The following is a 22,130-nucleotide window of genomic DNA, read 5'->3' on the forward strand; positions in this document are numbered from 1 at the left end:
ACACCCTACTATACAGGTACTTTACAGACTACATACAGCACTACAACACAGTCAACCTTTATGTCTGTCCAAAAGACGAAGTGGAAAAAAGATCTGAAAAACACTTTTCCAATAGTGGTAAGAATGGCCCAGACTGTGGAATGTGGTTATTTATACAATGGGTGGGTCTAATCCTGAATGTGGATTGGTTAAAACCGCATTCCAGACTGTGTATATTACACAAGTTACCACCAGCTAAATCTTTGATGTTAAAATTCCAATTTACTCTGTTCCATATGACTGCACAATCCACTGTCCCATCAGCCCAGGCAGGGAAGTTATAAACTTGATCAACACTATAAAAAGCATCGAGACATTATCTCACATTTCTTTTAAACTAACTTTTATTTTTCAACAGCGGAGATTTGTATAAGCCTTGCTGTCTGTCCTTCCGACATTTGCAACATTGTTTCAATATTCAAATTCGATCTCCAACTGTCCCATAGTAAGGAACGTGTTGGGTGTTGGGGCGAGAGAGGCAGGCAGTGTTTCTCAGCCAGTCAAAATCATAAATCAGCTGGCATAATTTATGGATATTTACAAAGAAATGTGAATTGAAAAACGAAGTGCAGCTAGTGTGCTGTCTTTTCAGCTTCAGTTTGAAGATGTGTTGGCTGTGTTGTTGGCTTACTCCTCTGAACAGTGTCCTAAATAGAGAGCACATTTTCTATGCCAGGTGAAATCGTGCCTCATTAGCTCATTGTTATGGATGTATCCAAATAAATGTCTCTAGAAAGCAGCTTTAACAAATGCAGATACTGTTGTTATTCTGTCTGCACTGTTTTACGTGACTAAGTTAGCTGTAGTTGGCTAGCTAGCAAGCAAGGGATAAGAACGTTGACAGACTGTTCTAAATGTTCCATTGCCATGCTAACGACCGGGTCGTGTCCGTAGATACAGGACAAAAAGACTGAACGTCTGGGTCGCGTCTCTGGCAACTGAACCAATAGAACGAACGAAAGAACAGCCGGTTTGGGAGCAACCTTAGATTTTTTTCGGGACTATAGCTTGTGGAAGGATGAAATAGCATGAATAAATTACATCAAAATAACTTTTTTTCAAATAAATATGTAAATCATTATTTGAATATGTTGGTTACCTGTTGTATAAAAGTGATAATGCCCTCAAAGCTGGAGTTTGGAGGAAATATTGGCACGGTTTGTCAGCCCTCATACTATTTCATCCTTTCACAAGATATAGTCCCGAAACAAATCTACGGTTGCTCCCAAACTGGCTGGTCGGTCGTTCGTTCTATTGTTTCGGTTGCCAGAGACGCGACCCAGTCGTTTAGTCTTTTTGTTCTGTATCTACGGACACGACCCATGCTAATATATCCTCCAAACACCGGCTTCTCGGGCTTTATCATTTAAATTAGGGAAATTTACTCATCAAGCCATATGGAACAAAATTGACAGTCTTACTAGCACTGTGAGCAAAACCAGCTTAATTGTATAAAAGCTAGGGTGTTTGGTGAAGCTGAGGGAATCGTACAAAGTGGTAAAATATCAAGAACATAATGGCTTGTAAAGTTCAGGGGAAATTTTTTTTTTATTTTTTTATAGACATCCACAAGCCCACACACAGCACTGCATTAGGGTTTCAAAATTCCAGTAACTATCCAGAAATCCTGGTTGGAGGATTCACAACCCTCTACTGAGGAGCTGAGGAGTGATCCAGACTTGACACTCATCATTTCCTGGCACAAAACACACACGACTAGTCAACAAGACTGCAGGCCCCAGATGGCAACCGCCTGTCAGAAATCTAATCAAGAAGAAGTCCAGAGGTGTTTTTTTTAAAGAGACAATATAAACAGCTTGACTGGCTGAAAAGAGTGGGAAGAAAGAAGATAATTTGAGAAGACAAGGATTACGTGGGCTTAATCTGAGAATTTTACCACAGAGTTGATCAAAGTCCTCTGGTGAAAACCGACTTTCATTGGGTTGCAATGCCGACACTGCCCAAAATGTTAAAAAAATGTTTTTATAACTTTCATAAGCGTTAATAAACTATTTAGGAATAGAGTATTATCGGTAAAAAATGATAAAGCTTTTATAACATGTATAAGAATGTAATGGCTTATTCATGAACATTATTATATAGTGTAACCACGGTTTGACATCTCAACAGCACCAGTACTCATCACGGCATTTGATTTCAATTGTTGTGATTTCATAACTAAGGGTGACATCATGAATATGGAGGTAAATCTTGTTATTGCTTGGAGAGCAGCATAGACACCTCTGAATAATCCTTTGTTTGGGATTGGCATGACATTTTAACAGCCCTCCCTTCTTTCCCGGTTATGAAAATGGAAAGTGAGACAGAGCAGTGACAGACAGATGTCCAACAATAATCGTGACCGGCCACAACAATGTTACGAAATGTAGGATATTTTCATATGAAAACCTAATTCAATATCCCCAGAATGTATTTAAATCCTTTATTTTCCTTTTGAACAACTTGCCATTACATCATCGCTACAGATTCAACTATACTACTTTCGAGAACCAATTTGATAAATAGAATCCAAAATAGAATGAGCATAAAAATAAAAGGAAGACAGAAGACATTAGAATGAGGCCATTGGGGAAACGTTAAGTTGGTGGAGTTATACTGATTAATTGGGGGGAAGGGATGGTGGTGAAATCACTGTCTGCATTCTAAATGCCACCCTGTTCCCATAAAAGTACTGCACTATAAAGGGAATTGGGTACCATTTGGGATGCATACACTATGTTCATACAGTAAAAGGTTTGGCTTTTTAATCTTACAATTACAACCACTTCCTGAAGTATGCAGCACTAAATATATAATACACTGACCTATGGTCCCTGTGACTAATAGCGCATCTGGTCACCTCAGGTCCTTATTTGGTAGTTATTTCCACAGGTTTATACAGTGTCGACCAATCTTCTCCTAGTGAAAGCCACTTATTGGTTAGGGGTTAGGGTAGAGAGACCAATATTTTGGATTTCCCTTTATTAATGGGAAACATCAAGTAAACGGTGAGAATTGAAAGCAGCACACACAATCCACAACCAGTCATGCACTGGTCTATAATACAACCACTTATGAAGTACTTACATGCATAACAATTAGCATTTGCTTACAAACACATTAGGGCCAGATCATAAGCTGCATGCTTGTAAGCTGGTAATCATGATTAAAGACGCTTATGGAGAAGCATGATGACATGACATTAGTTATACATAATGTGATTCTATATGGTGTTCACGAAAAATATTTGATGAATGGCTGCACAAAATGACCTAAAGCAGTTCTAATTATATGGCTATGTACTGCACCAGGAAGAGCATGCCCTCTCAAATCCTCCCCAACCATGATCACATTCAGAGGTTAACGGAGATTCCTTGTCTCTCAATACCAGCCACCAGCTGAAAGAACAACATCCAATGGCCGCTAGTGCCAGCGAGCCATGTAGCCGGCCCAATCGCCCTACATTGCCCTTGTTTCTGGCACTAATCTGGGTTCCCGCGGGGGCATACTGCTTTTGTCCCCTCCTGTCCAAAAAGGATGCATATCCTGCTACAGCCCTCTTCCTTTTACATAAGCCCCACTCCTCCTCTCCTCACAATTTCCCTCCCTCTATCTCTCTCTCTCTAATCCCTGCCCAGAGTCCACATGGCCAAATGATCCTTTATGGAGGAGAAATAAACCAGGGATTTAGCCCGGGAAAAGGATTAGCACTTCCTGTCGGCACATGGACCGGAACAGACGCACCCGCCCACACATGCATGCACATACACACATGCATACATATGCACGCGCAGTCACACTCCCATGCGCATAAAAAGCTGAAGCTGGCTCGCTTCAGAAAACCCTGAATAGATCTAGCTTCAATCTTAATATACCCCTTTGGACTGTGAGATACAAAAATGACCGGAGCCTGCTTCCTCCACCTAATTTACAACACTACTCTATGAGGATACAACGCACATATCACTCTTCTTTACACTGTGTGTTTCATTACATATTTATTTACATTGGCCAATGCCAATAATAATAATAATAATTATTATTATTATTAGATTTCAATGTCTATGACGGCCATGTGGGTATAAAATAAAACAAAAAAACTTGGATAGAGGAGTTTGCATGTTTCTATATTGTCAGCTAACAGTTGTTTCCTTGGTGCAAAAAACTTGTTTGCATTTATGATAATGGTGGCAACCCATTGACTCACTCATGCTGACTATGTTTGGGCTTATCAGGGACGAGGCGAAACCAGCCCTCCTCCTGGTGGGCTGACTGCAATCTGTGGATGTTGAACAAAACCTGAACAGAGGAGAATAAACATCAACACATTTGATTATAATACATTGTAAACTAATTGTATTCAATGTATATGGAGAGTAATGTTTATCATGTTGTGATCCTGTGTGTCTAAATCTGACGTCTACAGAACATGGTCCAGAGTGCTGATCTAAGGTCAGGTCCCCCCCCCCCCCCCTGTCTAACAGGGTAAACTCAGCACTGCTACTCTGAGACTCTTTTTTTGAATATGGACATAACCAGGGTTCCAATTATCCATTCAACATTCATATTTAAAACACTTGTGGGGGGTGCCCACATATTTTTCACTTTTCAGCTGTGAATGACCGGACTTCAAACCCCAGGTGTCCTGCACAACATAATACCATTCCTTACAAAATATGGCAACTGAGTTAAAGCCTAGGTATTAGCTTAGGGAGATGACTAAGAGCTGACGACTTGCGTTAAGGTTACACGACCAAACCACCTACATTAAAAAGTAAGTGCTTCACACCACTGTTATTCAGACTTGGTACTAGGGCTACAAAATTCCAGTAACATTCCAAATGTTATCCTGCTTATTCCTTTCTGATTCCGGGAATCTTCCAAACGGGATTTCTGGGAAACCTGGGAAAGTTACCTCAACAGGACTTCTCACCTTTCCCAGGAAGTCATTCTTGCTGACCAAGTCCCAATCCCACACCTCAACACTCAGAGGGGTGTCCAGGGGTGCATCGTCCAGCTCAAACTCAAAGCTCTCGTTCCAGCGCGGATAACAGGACTTCTTGATCACCTGAAACCACAGAAACATCCATTCGCAGATTCCTATATTCAATTCACAAGTCAAAAGGGCTGTTTCAAAACCTTTTTCCAATGAATGTATTAAATATCTTAATGTAAGGACCATGGGTGTGGGCAGGTCTTTGGCTTACCGCACTTTCGTGGGTTTTGCAGTTGTATCGTACTCTGACAAAAGGGTCCGACGCTCCATTGCGATCCTTTTTTGCAAGGTCTCTGAAGCACAAACCCACACAAAAAGGAAAGTTGAGCATTTTACAAATTAGTTGACATTGAAGCACATTGTATCTCCACTCTCCATCAGATCTGGGTCACTTAAAACAGTATGTCTTCTTTCAAACACAGAAGGAGTTTGATTAAGTTCTCTCCGGTGCAATGGGATCAAAGGAATAGTCCCAAAAGTGCAAACCTGCGCACCAGGCAAGCAAAATCAAGCGCACCTAAAGTAATAAGAAAACCAATGTTATATTTTAACCCATAACCACAAGTCTAGTCTCAATCACAAACAAATGCCCTCCCACGCACCATTTGAGATGAGGTCAGTATGAGATCATTGGGGTGAGCTCAGAGAAAGTAATCAACACGCATCGTAGAGGAGAGTCAGCCGGGCGTATGTCTGTCTGTGTGAATCCAGCTGCTCTGGCAGATGGGCTGAAATACCCACAGCACAGACGATGCCCCAGGTATTTATGAAGAATGAGTTCACAGAGTTTGGAAGCAGTGTGCCCAGTGCACGTAATGCTCAAACCTGTGAACAATACATAGATGGAACTGTAAGTTTGTAGTAGCCTAAACCAGACTGATATATCAAGCTATGTTTACAGCGCAAACTCAAAATAAAACATTTAAAAAAAGGCCCAGTGCAGTCAAAAATGTGAAAGGGAACACTTAAACACAATGTAACTCCAAGTCAATCACACTTCTGTGAAATCAAACTGTCCACTTAGGAAACAACAGTGATAGACAATACATTTCACATGCTGTTGTGCAAATGGAATAGACAAAAGGTGGAAATTATAGGCAATTACCAAGACACCCCCAATAAAGGAGTGGTTCTGCAGATGGTGACCACAGACCACTTCTCAGTTCCTATGCTTCCTGGCTGATGTTTTGGTCACTTTTGAATGCTGGCGGTGCTTTCACTCTAGTGGTAGCATGAGACGGAGTCTACAACCCACACAAGTGGCTCAGGTAGTGCAGCTCATCCAGGATGGCACATCAATGCGAGCTGTGGCAAGAAGGTTTGCTGCGTCTGTCAGCGTAGTGTCCAGAGCATGGAGGCGCTACCAGGAGACAGGCCAGTACATCAGGAGACGTGGAGGAGGCCGTAGGAGGGCCCAGCAGCAGGACCGCTACCTCCGCCTTTGTGCAAGGAGGAGCAGGAGGAGCACTGCCAGAGCCCTGCAAAATGACCTCCAGCAGGCCACAAATGTGCATGTGTCTGCACAAACGGTCAGAAACAGACTCCATGAGGGTGGTATGAGCGTCTGACGTCCACAGGTGTGGGTTGTGCTTACAGCCCAACAGAGTGCAGGACGTTTGGCATTTGCCAGAGAACACCAAGATTGGCAAATTCGCCACTGGCGCCCTGTGCTCTTCACAGATGAAAGCAGGTTCACACTGAGCACGTGACAGACGTGACAGTCTGGAGACGCCGTGGAGAACGTTCTGCTGCCTGCAACATCCTCCAGCATGACCGGTTTGGCGGTGGGTCAGTCATGGTGTGGGGTGGCATTTCTTTGGGGGGGGGGGGGCCCGCACAGCCCTCCATGTGCTCGCCAGAGGTAGCCTGACTGCCATTAGGTACAGAGATGAGATCCTCAGACCCCTTGTGAGACCATATGCTGGTGCGGTTGGCACTGGGTTCCTCCTAATGCAAGACAATGCTAGACCTCATGTGGCTGGAGTGTGTCAGCAGTTCCTGCAAGAGGAAGGCATTGATGTTATGGACTGGCCCGCCCGTTCCCCAGACCTGAATCCAATTGAGCACATCTGGGACATCATGTCTCGCTCCATCCACCAACGCCACTTTGCACCACAGACTGTGCAGGAGTTGGCGGATGCTTTAGTCCAGGTCTGGGAGGAGATCCCTCAGGAGACCATCCGCCACCTCATCAGGAGCATGCCCAGGCGTTGTAGGGAGGTCATACAGGCACGTGGAGGCCACACACACTACTGAGCCTCATTTTGACTTGTTTTAAGGACATTACATCAAAGGTGGATCAGCCTGTAGTGTGGTTTTCAACTTTAATTTTGAGTGTGACTCCAAATCCAGACCTCCATGGGTTGATAAATTTGATTTCCATTGATAATTTGTGTGATTTTGTTGTCAGCACATTCAACTATGTAAAGAAAAAAGTATTTAAGAATATTTCATTCATTCAATCTAGGATGTGTTATTTTAGTGTTCCCTTTATTTTTTGAGCAGTGTACTATACAGTGCATATAGAAAGTTTACACCCCCTTGAACTTTTTTCACATGTTGTTGTGTTAAAGTTGGATTTAAATAGATTTAATATATATATAACTAAAATAGTCTAAAAAGTAACATCACTGTGTGAAATAATAGGGGTTGACATGATTTTTTAAATTACTACCCCTTTCTTTGTCCACCATACACATGACATCTGTAAGGTCCCTCAGTCAAGTATTGAATTTCAAGCACAGATTCAACTAAAGACCAGGGAGCTTTTCAAAAGCCTCAAAGAAGGGCAGTGGTTGGTGGATGGGTAACAATAACAAATCAGACATTGCATACATCTTTAAGCATGGCCAAGTTCATAATTATGTTGTGGATGATGCAGTCGTCCTTCTGAACTGAGCTGCAGGACAGGAATGAAACCGCTTAGGGATGTCAACATGAGGCCACTGGTGATTTTAAGACACCTTCAGAGATCAATGGCTGAGATGGAGAGAAAAAAACAAGGATGGAGCAATATTGTAGTGACTCCACAATAATGACCTTATTGACAGAGTGAGAAGGGAGCCTGCACAGAAGGAAAATATTCCAAAACATGCATCCTGTTTACAATACAGCAATAAACAAAAAAATTGGCAAAGCAATTCACTTTCTGTCCTGAATAGAAAGTGTTTTGTTTGGGGTAAATCCAATATGTTACTGAGTACCACGCTGCATAATTTCAAGCATAGTGGCGGCTGTATCATGTTATGGGTATGTCTGTAATCGTTAATGACTGGGAAGTTTCTCAGAATAAAAAAGAAACAAAACGGAGTTAAGCACAGGAAAAATCCGAGAGGAAACCTGGTTCAGTCTGCTTTCCACCAGACACTGGGAGATTAATTCACCTTTCAGCAGGGCAATAACCTAAAACACATGGGCAAATCTACACTGGAGTTACTAACCAAGAAGACAGTGACTATTCCTGAGTGGCCGAGTTACAGTTTTGACTTAAATCTAATTGAAAATCTATGGCAATAACGGAAAATGGTTGTCTAGCAATGATCAACAACCAATTTGAATTTTGAAAATATTGTTTTTTTTAAAAGTGAGCAAATGTTGCACAATCCAGGTGTGGAAAGCTCTTTGACTTACAAAGACTCATAGCTGTAGTTGCTGCCAAAATTGGTTATACATAGAGAAGTGTTAAAAACATTTTTTTAATGTATACAGTGATGGTAGACCCCACCTCATTCACTACCAATGAGCAGCACTGGCCTTGTGTGATGTAGTTGCTGTACAAAGCGATGCCGTCAGCGTATATAGAGTAAAACCTGAGAAGTAGGTCCACCCTAGATCCCACAGGTAATTTGTCACCTAGGTAATGAATGTGTATGTACTAAGACATTTAGTAGGCAATTTTATCCAACTTCCTGTAGTGGATGCATACATTATGGTATGGATGGCCACCGCGAGAATTAAACCCACAATCCTGGCGTTGTAAGCGCTATGCCCCAACAAATGAGCCATACAGGACGAGCCCAACATCCATGTCTTACCTGGCCTCCAGTACTTGGCAGCGCAGTATTCTGGGGATGTCCCCTAACACTGATATCTGGAGGTGAATCTCCCCTTGCACCTCCTCATCTGGGTCAATCTCAGTTAGGTTCACCCAGCCGTCCAGCCCTTCAACACACAGGAAAATTAGTGTGGGGACACATGAGATATATGGTCCTATAGCAAATGCACTTTACACGCGCATAACCAAAGGTTAAATAAAAATATATAGAGAAGAAAACATGCTCATAAAAACACTTTCCTGTTTGGGATGGCTTGTGCATTGCTCTGATGAGATAAGGTAATTCATGGAGGGGAATACAGTATGTCGTACACACACATGCTGTGAATAAATCCCACCAATAACATCCTTTCTCTGTGTCTCAGGCTTTTGGAGGCTTAATGTAAAAGACCTAATGCCTGTGATGCATTCGTTTCTGCGCGAGTAGATCGTCTACCCAGTTTAAACCTGCATTCCACAGCCTCCGAACTGGAACAGATCTACATGCACTGCAATTTGGACTCCAATATACTTGTACTCTGAATTAATATCAGACCTGGAAAACCTCTGGATAATACCAATGACGAAGGATAATAACAGATTTAGTCAACCAAGCACAAGCAATAAATTGACGACTTATCGGGAAATAAACCACAGGCAATAAGTTCCTTGATTAAAAGGAAAACATTAGGACAGCCAGTCTCACTAAATCTGTTATTATCCTTACAGTCATTGGTATTATCCAGAGGTTTTCCAGGTCTGACATTTCAGAGTACAGTAGCTATTTCACATTTATTTCTTACATACGACTCATGTATTTGGACAGAATTCAGCTAATCATAAAGTCAATGCATAGAATACAGAAGCTGAATGAAACAACCAGTGAATTGACTCTTCAACCCTCCAGATAATTTCCAACTACATTCAACCAGTAGGCCTATTTCTTCCAGCTTCCCAATGATTTATGAAGTGTCCTATCAAGTCGGCAAGATTTCCCAGAATCGTTCTGCGTTTACCCTTGAAAGAAGTGCTTTTTCTCCTGATTGATATTCCAGAGTATGTCTCTAGTCAAGCAACATTATTCTTTATTGCCGGCTGAGTGTGGGACAAAAATAAATCTGGCTACAACCACAGACGTTTCCACAAAGCAGGACGGAAAAAAAAGATGAGGCTTTTTTTTTATTAGGCTGTCTTGTTTCTAATGCAGACACAGATCATTGGTTCAGCGGACTGTGCGTGGGTTACAAACAGCCTGATCATTGGTTCAGCGGACTGTGCATGGGTTACAAAACAGATGGAACATTGGTCAATGGTCTATGCTGATAGCTACTTGTGGCCATGGAGGCGATATGGGACCCTATGCCCTACATATTACACTATTTTTGTTAAGAGGTGCACAATATAGGGGAAAGGGTACGATTTGGGACAACCATGGAGGCCTTAAATTTAAGACTGAAAGCAGTAGTTTCATCACCTTTATTTTGAGGGCTGTCTTGATTATCATTTATTTTTCAGTCTCCATCTTAGAAGTCAAATTCCCGTTGCCCTGAAAATGTACAATTAACTATCTATTCCAGAAGAAACAGTGAGAGGAGTAAGTTGTGTTGATGACAAAGGCTTTTCTCTGAACATTGTGAAATGTTGGCTGGCATTCAGCCAGGGAACAGAAACTGGAGGAAGCGAGACTCCTGTCTACAATGGGCACAACATTGATGAAGTCATTTCAGAAAAAGTGAACTGAAACGAGAGTCGGTCAGTTTCCATTTAGAGCACAGCATGAAAAGTAATGTCAGTAGTTTTAGAGTAAAAAAATACACCAGTAACACTGAATAGTTCATCTACAGTCTCTGGCTCACTCGTCCCTTTATAGGGCACTACGTTTTACCAGAGCCATATGGACCCTGGTCAAAAGCAGTGCACTATAAAGGGATTAGGGTGCCATTTGGGACAGAAACCATGTGAAGACCATTCTGAGGAAATGTCGCCGTCCTGTCTGTGGTATATGCTATCTCCACAAACATGTACATTGCGGGGAAACTGAACTAAAAAAAAAAAAATGTTTTTTTTATTTTTATATCAAATATGGATGAGTACGAGTTGACTTAAAACATTTTAAAATCAAATCACATTTTATAAAGCCCTTTTTACGTCAGCAGTGCTTTACAGATACCCAGCCTAACACACCAAAGAGCAAGCAATGCAGAAGCAGTGGCTAGAAAAAAAATCCCCAGAAGGCAGAAACCTACGAAGAAACCCAGAGGAATCAGGCTCTGAGGGGTGGCTAGTCCTCTTTGGTCTGTACCTGGTTGAGATTTAAGAATATCAGTGGCCATAAAGGCCAGATAGTTTTTCCAAGACGTTCAAACGCACAAATGTTCTCCACAGCATTCTGTTTAGGATTAGTATACACTTGACTAAACCTTGGTAGAGGCCAGTCGGCATCAGTGAAAGGTCTCATTCATGAAAGTGTTCAAACCGTGACTGGCAAATACACACACACACACACACACACTAGGGGTCTCTAACCTTTCAAGCCTTGACCTGCCTGCTTCAAAAGGTGATTCATTGCGCTCAGTCCTCTTTCCCACCCCCTTCCTCAGAGGTCCCTCTCCATACAGCCTGCTTCTCTCAAGGTTACTTCCACAGTAATCCCCCAGACACCTCAAGTGTGAGGCCCCTAGCAGAGAAGCACATTCCCACTGTCAAGCAGTAGAACATGGTCTGACATCACACAAAAGGGATCTATTTTTGTGACGGTTTTTAAACTGGAATGATTCTCATTTAATTATGTCTTCAGAAAAAAAAAGTAACATGTTGAAGGCTCTGATGGTGTAGCAGATAAAAGGGTGAGGCGTGATCACTTTTTTTCACTGTTCATCCCCTTTAATTTAAGCCTTGGTCTCTCCTTTAAAACTTCTCTGACCAACCAGGCGAAGCCTTTGTTTCCAAAGCAACGCATCTGCAATGGATTACAATGCGGAGACAAGAGGGTAGGAATATGCTTGCCCGACCCATTATGTATAAGGACTTCCCTTAATCAAAACAATGAGAAAGCAATAGACCCCTGGACAAGTGCTCCATCTAGCCTTTGTGATTATGAGTAAGAGATGTTCTTTCGCTGTTTGTAAATGATTACCAGTCCACAAAACTGAGATCCAATGACACTGTATACAGGAGATGCAATATAAAGAAGCTAACGTTTTTTGTTGTCTTGTAGTGTACGGTGTTTGGTAAAAATGTTTGATCGTAACGCAGACTACCCCAAACTGGTACAGTGGGGAGAAGAAGTATTTGATACACTGCTGATTTTGCAGGTTTTCCTACTTACAAAGCATGTAGAGGTCTGTAATTTTTTATCATAGGTACACTTCAACAGTGAGAGACAGAATCTAAAACAAAAATCCAGAAAATCACATTGTATGATTTAAGTAATTAATTTGCATTTTATTGCATGACATAAGTATTTGATCACCTACCAACCAGTAAGAATTCCGGCTCTCACAGACCTGTTAGTTTTTCTTTAAGAAGCCCACCTGTTCTCCACTCATTACCTGTATTAACTGCACCTGTTTTTTTATTTTATTTTTATTTAACCAGGTAGGCTAGTTGAGAACAAGTTCTCATTTGCAACTGCGACCTGGCCAAGATAAAGCATAGCAGTGTGAACAGACAACACAGAGTTACACATGGAGTAAACAATAAACAAGTCAATAAAACAGTAGAAAAAAAGGGGAGTCTATATACATTGTGTGCAAAAGGCATGAGGAGGTAGGCAAATAATTACAATTTTGCAGATTAACACTGGAGTGATAAATGATCAGATGGTCATGTACAGGTAGAAATATAGATGTGCAAAAGAGCAGAAAAGTAAATAAATAAAAACAGTATGGAGATGAGGTAGGTAAAATTGGGTGGGCTATTACCAATAAGACTATGTACAGCTGCAGTGATCGGTTAGCTGCTCAGATAGCAGATGTTTGAAGTTGGTGAGGGAGATAAAAGGTCTCCAACTTCAACGATTTCTGCAATTCGTTCCAGTCACAGGCAGCAGAGAACTGGAACGAAAGGCGGCCAAATGAGGTGTTGGCTTTAGGGATGATCAGTGAGATACACCTGCTGGAGCGCGTGCTACGGGTGGGTGTTGCCATCGTGACCAGTGAACTGAGATAAGGCGGAGCTTTACCAAGCATGGACTTGTAGATAACCTGGAACCAGGGGGTCTGGCGACGAATATGTAGCGAGGGCCAGCCGACTAGAGCATACAAGTCGCAGTGGTGGGTGGTATAAGGTGCTTTAGTGACAAAACGGATGGCACTGTGATAAACTGCATCCAGTTTGCTGAGTAGAGTGTTGGAAGCTATTTTGTAGATGACGTCGCCGAAGTCGAGGATTGGTAGGATAGTCAGTTTTACTAGGGTAAGTTTGGCGGCGTGAGTGAAGGAGGCTTTGTTGCGAAATAGAAAGCCGACTCTAGATTTGATTTTCGATTGGAGATGTTTGATATGAGTCTGGAAGGAGAGTTTACAGTCTAGCCAGACACCTAGGTACTTATAGATGTCCACATATTCAAGGTCGGAACCATCCAGGGTGGTGATACTAGTCAGGCGTGCAGGTGCAGGCAGCGAACGGTTGAAAAGCATACATTTGGTTTTACTGGCGTTTAAGAGCAGTTGGAGGCCACGGAAGGAGTGTTGTATGGCATTGAAGCTCGTTTGGAGGTTAGATAGCACAGTGTCCAAGGACGGGCCGGAAGTATATAGAATGGTGTAGTCTGCGTAGAGGTGGATCAGGGAATCGCCTGCAGCAAGAGCAACATCATTGATATATACAGAGAAAAGAGTCGGCCCGAGAATTGAACCCTGTGGCACCCCCATAGAGACTGCCAGAGGACCGGACAGCATGCCCTCCGATTTGACACACTGCACTCTGTCTGCAAAGTAGTTGGTGAACCAGGCAAGGCAGTCATCAGGAAAACCAAGGCTACTGAGTCTGCCGATAAGAATATGGTGATTGACAGAGTCGAAAGCCTTGGCAAGGTCGATGAAGACGGCTGCACAGTACTGTCTTTTATCGATGGCCGTTATGATATCATTTAGTACCTTGAGCGTGGCTGAGGTGCACCCGTGACCGGCTCGGAAACCAGATTGCACAGCGGAGAAGGTACGGTGTGATTCGAGATGGTCAGTGACCTGTTTGTTGACTTGGCTTTCGAAGACCTTAGATAGGCAGGGCAGGATGGATATAGGTCTGTAACAGTTTGGGTCCAGGGTGTCTCCCCCTTTGAAGAGGGGGATGACTCCGGCAGCTTTCCAATCCTTTGGGATCTCAGACAATATGAAAGAGAGGTTGAACAGGCTGGTAATAGGGGTTGCGACAATGGCGGCGGATAGTTTCAGAAATAGAGGGTCCAGATTGTCAAGCCTAGCTGATTTGTACGGGTCCAGGTTTTGCAGCTCTTTCAGAACATCTGCTATCTGGATTTGGGTAAAGGAGAACCTGGAGAGGCTTGGGCGAGTAGCTGCGGGGGGCGGGCGGAGCTGTTGGCCGAGGTTGGAGTAGCCAGTCGGAAGGCATGGCCAGCCTTTGAGAAATGCTTGTTGAAGTTTTCGATAATCATGGATTTATCGGTGGTGACTGTGTTACCTAGCCTCAGTGCAGTGGGCAGCTGGGAGGAGGTGCTCTTGTTCTCCAGGGACTTCACAGTGTCCCAGAACCTTTTGGAGTTGGAGCTACAGGATGCAAATTTCTGCCTGAAGAAGCTGGCCTTAGCTTTCCTGACTGACTGAGTGTATTGGTTCCTGACTTCCCTGAACAGTTGCATATCGCGGGGACTATTCGATGCTATTGCAGTCCGCCACAGGATGTTTTTGTGCTGGTCGAGGGCAGTCAAGTCTGGAGTGAACCAAGGGCTATATCTGTTCTTAGTTCTGCATTTTTTGAACGGAGCATGCTTATCTAAAATGGTGAGGTAGTTACTTTTAAAGAATGACCAGGCATCCTCAACTGACGGGTTGAGGTCAATGTCCTTCCAGGATACCCGGGCCAGGTCGATTAGAAAGGCCTGCTCACAGAAGTGTTTTAGGGAGCGTTTGACAGTGATGAGGGGTGGTTGTTTGACTGCGGCTCCGTAGCGGATACAGGCAATGAGGCAGTGATCACTGAGATTCTGGTTGAAGACGGCGGAGGTGTATTTGGAGGGCCAGTTGGTCAGGATGACGTCTATGAGGGTGCCCTTGTTTACAGATTTAGGGTTGTATCTGGTGGGTTCCTTGATGCTTTGTGTGAGATTGAGGGCATCTAGCATAGATTGTAGGACTGCCGGGGTGTTAAGCATATCCCAGTTTAGGTCACCTAACAGAACAAACTCTGAAGCTAGATGGGGGGCGATCAATTCACAAATGGTGTCCAGGGCACAGCTGGGAGCTGAGGGGGGGTCGGTAGCAGGCGGCAACAGTGAGAGACTTATTTCTGGAGAGAGTAATTTTTAAGATTAGTAGTTCGAACTGTTTGGGTATGGACCTGGAAAGTATGACATTACGTTGCAGGCTCTCTCTGCAGTAGACTGCAACTCCTCCCCCCTTTGAACTCGTTACCTGTATAAAAGACCTATCCACACACTCAAACAGACTCCAACCTCTCCACAATGGCCCATTCCAGGGAGCTGTGTAAGGACATCAGGGATTGAATTGTAGACCTGCACAAGGCTGGGATGGGCTACAGGACAATAGGCAAGCAGCTTGGTGAGAAGGCAACAACTGTTGGCGCAATTATTAGAAAATGGAATAATCGGTCTGGGGCTTCATGCAAGATCTCACCTCGTGGGGAATCAATGATCATGAGGAAGGTGAGGGATCAGCCCAGAACTACACGGCAGGACCTGGTCAATGACCTGAAGAGAGCTGGGACCACAGTCTCAAAGAAAAACATTAATAACACACTATGCCGTCATGGATAAAAATCCTTCAGCGCACGCAAGGTCTCCCTGCTCCAGGCCCGTCTGAAGTTTGCCAATGACCATCTGGATGATCCAGAGGAGGAATGGTAGAAGGTCATGTGGTCTGATGAGACAAAAATATATATATTTGGTCTAAACTCCACTCGCCATGTTTGGAGGAAGAAGTAAGAACACCATCCCAACTGTGAAGCATGGAGGTGGAAACATCATTCTTTGGGGATACTTTTCTGCAAAGGGGACAGGATGACTGCACCGTATTGAGGGGAGGATGGATGTGGCCATGTATCTCGAGATCTTGGCCAACAACCTCCTTCCCTCAGTAAGAGCATTGAAGATGGGTCGTGGCTAGGTCTTCCAACATTACAACGTCCCGAAACACACAGCCAGGGCAACTAAGGAGTGGCTCCGTAAGAAGCATCTCAAGGTCCTGGAGTGGCCTAGCCAGTCTCCAGACCTGAACCCAATAGAAAATCTTTGGAGGGAGCTTAAAGTCCGTATTGCCCAGTGACAGCCCCGAAACCTGAAGGATCTGGAGAAAGTCTGTATGGAGGAGTGGGCCAAAATCCCTGCTGCAGTGTGTGCAAACCTGGTCAAGAACTACAGGAAACATATGATCTCTGTAATTGCAAACAAAGGTTTCTGTACCAAATAATAAGTTATGCTGTTCTGATGTATCAAATACTTGTAATGCAATAAAATGCAAATGAATTACTTAAAAATCATGTGATTTTCTGGATTTTTGTTTTAGATTCCATCTCTCACAGTTGAAGTGTACCTTTGATAAATTACAGACCTCTACATGCTTTGTAAGTAGGAAAACCTGCAAAATCGGCAGTGTATCAAATACTTGTTCTCCCCACTGTATATCATTGGCCTGTCTTAAGCATTCATGATGCCCTACAAAAATCCTGTATAAACAACATATCATTCATATTATAGGAAGTAATAAACCATTATACCAGTTGGCTTGCTACCATGTGAATATCAGAGTTGATCAATCAGCTCGTAATTATCTAGTATCTTGGGAATTTAAACATGCTGCCACATCTTACAAATACACAATGCTCATTGGAGTTATTAGCTACACCTTTGGCAAGTTCCAGCCACCAAGACTAATGAGTGATCCCGCCCTCGTCTTCATGAGTGGCAGAAAGTCACCATCATCCCTGCGTGGGATAAAACGGAGTAAGACTACTCCCCCACAACCAGCATCGGTGTCACAACCCTACTGTGAAGTGTGACTCAGGCCCCTCACCCACATGTCACTCTCTTCACGAAGCTCAGTAGTGACCCCTGTGTTTTGCCCAGTGAGTCAGCCTGCCAACACTAAGGTAAGCCAGCAGGTAGAGACGATCAGACAATGACTCAAAGCAGCGTTGCTGGGATAAGTGTTATTCTAACCATATGACCCATTCAAATCCAGTGGGCCTTTTCTCAGTGAAAAACCAGACTTATGAAACAAGTGAGTAAGACTTTGTTTAAAGCGCTCATTCAAGGAGTGTCCACTTGTGAACCTATGTGATCATGCGATTGTCGTGTCCGTTATTTAGAAAACAAAAGTATGCTCTAGGGCTATGTGATGACTCACCACACCAGCGTCATGGCAACAGTGGAATGCGGGGATCCTTGAATCAATAGTCCAGATAGTGACTAAGCACACAAGATGACTTTACTCCTGAACTCATCTGATCCCTTTTACTCTTACAGGGTAGAGGGAATTCCTTTACTGGAAGGACGAGTTGAGACATACACTACTGGTCAAAAGATCTACATTGTAGAAGAATAGTGAAGACATCAAAACTATGAAATAACACATATAGAATCATGTAGTAACTAAAAAAAGGGTTAAACAAATCAACACATATTTGAGGAATCTCTTTTCTTTTTTTTTTTTAAATAGCCACCCTTTGCCTTGACAGCTTTGCACACTCTTGGCATTCTCTCAACCAGCTTCACGAGGTAGTCACCTGGATTACATTTCAATTAACAGGTGTGCCTTGTTAAAAAGGTCATTTGCGGAATTTCTTTCCTTCGTAATGCGTTTGAGCCAATAAGTTGTGTTGTGACATGGCAGGGGTGGTATACAGAAGATAGCCCTATTTGGTTAAAGACCAAGTCCATATTATGGCAAGAACAGCACAAATAAGCAAAAGAAATGACAGTCCATTACTTTAAGACATGGTCAATCAATACGGAAAATTTCAAGAACTTTGAACGTTTCTTCAAGTGCAGTTGCAAAAACAATCAAGCGCTATGATGAAACTGGCTCTCAAGGGGACTGCCACAGGAATGGAAGACCCAGAGTTACCTCCGCTGCAGAGGATAAGTTCACTAGAGTTACCAGCCTCAGATATACCAGCCTAAATTAGAGTTCAAGTAACGGACACATCTCAACATCAACAACATGAATATTACATCCCCCTTCTTTTAAAACAAACAAAAACATGTTTACATATTATATTCTAAGCGTTTCTTTTGAAAACATGCTCTGCAGTTTGAACTCAAGGTAAGTAACCATTTATATTGCATACTAGACCAACTGAATCAACATAGACTCTGAACAATAATCCAACATACTGTTACTTTTCGAACAAGGGATTCTCAGCAACTCAGCTCTCACAGTAGAAATGCCATCTTAACATTTCAAACAAATACAATACCAAAGCATTTAAAGTGAACTTTCAATAACAAGTTTACAGTCTGAAACTCTTCTAGGGCAGCGATCCACCTACACCCTTTGACATTTCACAGGTCTAGGACAGCTCTGGGCTTGACCTCTCTCCCTGACCTTAACCGATATGATGCTGAGCATGCTTGTGTGTCAGTCAACAGCTCTTGTGGTGTGCAGGTAAGTATGTTGTGCTGTGTGTGTGTGTAGTTCATCACACTCTCTTTCAGGGGAACAGTTCATCTCATCAGTGTGTTGTTCTTTTGTGTTCAGTAGGTGACGACGATTGCAACTGCTGGCTTCCAGGGGCCATTCTAACTGACTCTCCATCGATCAGTGGTGGCAGTGGTCTAGCTAACCTGTCGTAGCATCACTTTTGTTGTTGTCTCTGTGCACGTTATTCATGCATTTCCTTGTAGCTGACAACCTCAGGTTGCAGCTGCTGGTTGGTGCTGGGAAGGATGGAGCGAAGTCTGTGGCTCATCAACAGCTGGGCTGGTGATAAGAAGTTGTCAACTGGAGTGTTGCGGTATTCAAGGAGACTGAGCTAGGGGTCTCTCTTGTCTGCTTTTGCTTTGTCCATGAGTGATTTAGCAATCTGCACAGATTTTTCAGCAAGGCCATTACTTTGAGGGTAATGTGGGCTTGTGATGACATGTGTGAACTCCCATGCTTTTGTGAAGGATTCAAACTCATTTGATTTGTAACAGGGCCCATTGTCAGATATTAAAGTCTCTACAATACCATGCCTGGCAAAGGATGCTTTCAGCTTGTGTATCACAGCTGCAGATGTGGTGCTGTGAAGCTTGTCGAGTTAGAAGTATCTGCTGTAGTAGTCCACTGTTACAATGTAGTCCTCGTTGATCCAGGTGAACAGATCGGTTGTCACGACCTGCTAGGGTCGGTCTGGGATACAGTGAGGTAACATTGGCTCTTTGGTGTTTGAGGGGCGTCATTCAAGACATATGGCGCATTTACCAACAATGTCCTCTATTTGTTTGCACATTCCGGGCCAAAACAAAATGTCCTGTGCTCTGTTTTCCATGCCCATGTGTCCAGCATGGATCTTTGTCAAAATCTCTTCCCTGAGACTTGTAGGAATAATGATTTTCTCTCCTTAGAAAATTATTCCGTTGATCTGTGATTGTGATGAACTATGGTTCCAGAATTCTGAGATGCTCCGTGGGCATTTTCTCCTCTCCTCAGGCCATCCATCCTGTATGACTTTCCTCAGCTGTGCGAGTTGTGAGTCCTTTTCTGTTTCTGCTTGGATCTCCTTCAGTTTTGTGTCACTAACTGGTAAGTTGCTGTACACAGTGTGCACTTGCATGTCCATGCCTTCACTGAGGCTGCTGTCCTTATAGGTAAGAAACTCCCTGGAGAGCGTGTCTGCGACAGGGATGTCTTTGCCTGGATGGTGAGGAATTGTGAAGTCGTATTTCTGTAGCCTTGGCGGGGCTGCGGCTAGTGGTTTCCTCATAATTGACTCAAGGGGCTTGTGGTCGGATTCCACAATGACTTGTCGTCCATATACGTACTGATGGAAACATTTACATCCAAACAGAATGGCGTAGAGCTCCTGTTCGATTTGAGCGTAGTTGATTTCACAGTCCGAGAGATTGGGAAGCGTAACCAATGGGCTTTCCTTCTGGCAGTAGCACTGCACCTAGTCCATACTTCAATGCATCCACTTTTGAGTCTGAGCTCTTTGTTGGGGTCATAGTAGGAAAGGATTGGTCCTGGTTCTCTCGTGATCAAGTCTTTCACATTCTGGAAAGCAATGTCGTGTTGCTTGTCCCAGAGAAACTCACTGGACTGCTTTAGCAGTAGACGCAGGGGTGCATTAGCCAAGTTCGCACCCAGGCTCTCCAATGCTAAGTAGTTGACCATGCCAAGCACTGTTTCCAGCTCTGCACGGTTCTTTGGTGGCACCATTTATTTTATAGCTAAGATCTTCTGTGGATCTGGCTTGATTCCAGTCGCTCTGAGAAGATGCCCGAAGTAGCTGACCTCTGTAGCGCTGACTGTGCTCTTCTCGGGTTTGAGCCGGACTCCTCTTTAGTTCGACCAAAGACAAGGATGTCGTCCACAATTGTCACAACTCAGTCGAGGCCTTCATACACTTCATCGATCTTTTGCTGAAACTCGTCTTGGGCTGAGATAAAACCCAAAAGGCAGGCGACGGAACCTGTAGCGTCCAAACGGTGTGTTGAATGTTGTGAGCTTAGATGACTCTTCCGTGAGCTTGATAGCCCAGTAGCCTGATCTAGCGTCCATGACACTGAAGTAGTGTGCTCCCGCTAGCTTGTGTGCGATGCCAACTAGCGTCGGTGAAGGATAATGGGGACGTTTGATAGCCTTGTTCAAGTCTCTTGGGTCGAGGCATACCCGGAGCTTCCCTGTGCGTGGTTTCTCCACCACCACTAACGTGTTTACCCAGTCAGTCGGTTCTGTAACCTTGGTGACTGTCAGATTTGGAGAGCATGGAGCACTCTTTCTTCAGACGGGCACGGAGAGCAAGGGGAATATTTCTCAGTGGGTAGACCACAGGGGTTGCATCTGGGTCAAGATGAATGGTATATTCTCCTGGGAATAATCCTATTCCTGTAAAAACATCAGCAAACTCCTCCAGTACATTTTGTCTCTACTGGTGCTGTCACTGAAACAACTATCCTGATGAGGTCCATGTCTAAACATGCTTTAAGACCTAGCACTGCAGGTGCTCCAGTGTCAACAACATAAAAGTCCAACATCATGTCACTTTCCTTGTATTTGCATTTGAAAGTGCATGTGCCTTTTACTGGGAGCTGTTCACCACCATAACCAGTCAGTCTGCATGTGGTGGGCTGTAGCTCGCATTCAGATGTCAAGCTGCGGTACTTATTCAGAGGAATAATGTTTACTTGTGCAGCAGTGTCTAGTTTGAACTTTAGCTCTTTGCCTTGTGTTCCTATCTCAATATCAGTGAAGGCTTGCTCTGTCTCTGATATTTGACTTTTCTGTGTCACTTAATCAATAAACAGTTCATCAGCGTTTGACATTTCGATTGACATTTCATCTTCACTCACTGTGTGTACTGTTTTTCCACGGTAAGCTCTGCACACATTTGCAAAGTGATTCCATTTTCCACATTTAGTACACTGTTTGCCTTTAGCTGGGCAATTTCCTTGTTCGCCATGCACTTTGTATCCACACATGTTTTGGGGCGTTTTAAGAGTCAAACAGTGTACTAAATGTGGTAAATGGAATCACTTTGCAAAAGTGTGTAGAGCTTACCGTGGAAAAACAGTAGAGTGAAGATGAAATGTCTGGTGGAAATTTGTACTTTGGTCTGGATTCCAAATTGGAGATTATTGGTTCCAACCGCCATGTCTTTGTGAGAAGTGGTGTGGGGGAACGATGATCTCCACATGTGTATTTCCCACCGTAAAGCATGGAG

The 22,130-nt window shown here is 43.5% G+C and overlaps 1 protein-coding gene across 2 annotated transcripts in view; it reads right to left on the reverse strand.

The window, feature by feature from the left end:
* The window catches only part of rasa4 (RAS p21 protein activator 4), an 80,321-nt gene that overhangs the window by 33,913 nt on the left and 24,278 nt on the right, over positions 1-22,130 (reverse strand). For both annotated transcript variants that reach the window (XM_064982133.1, XM_064982134.1), the window contains exons 5-8: positions 9,070-9,196; positions 5,247-5,328; positions 4,973-5,107; positions 4,247-4,338 (exon numbers count right to left, since the gene is read on the reverse strand). In XM_064982133.1, coding sequence (XP_064838205.1) covers positions 4,247-4,338; positions 4,973-5,107; positions 5,247-5,328; positions 9,070-9,196 — 436 coding nt within the window. The remainder of the gene's footprint in view (positions 1-4,246; positions 4,339-4,972; positions 5,108-5,246; positions 5,329-9,069; positions 9,197-22,130) is intronic.

Source organism: Oncorhynchus masou, chromosome 12 (assembly GCF_036934945.1).
Source record: "Oncorhynchus masou masou isolate Uvic2021 chromosome 12, UVic_Omas_1.1, whole genome shotgun sequence".
NCBI classification, from domain to species: domain Eukaryota; kingdom Metazoa; phylum Chordata; class Actinopteri; order Salmoniformes; family Salmonidae; genus Oncorhynchus; species Oncorhynchus masou.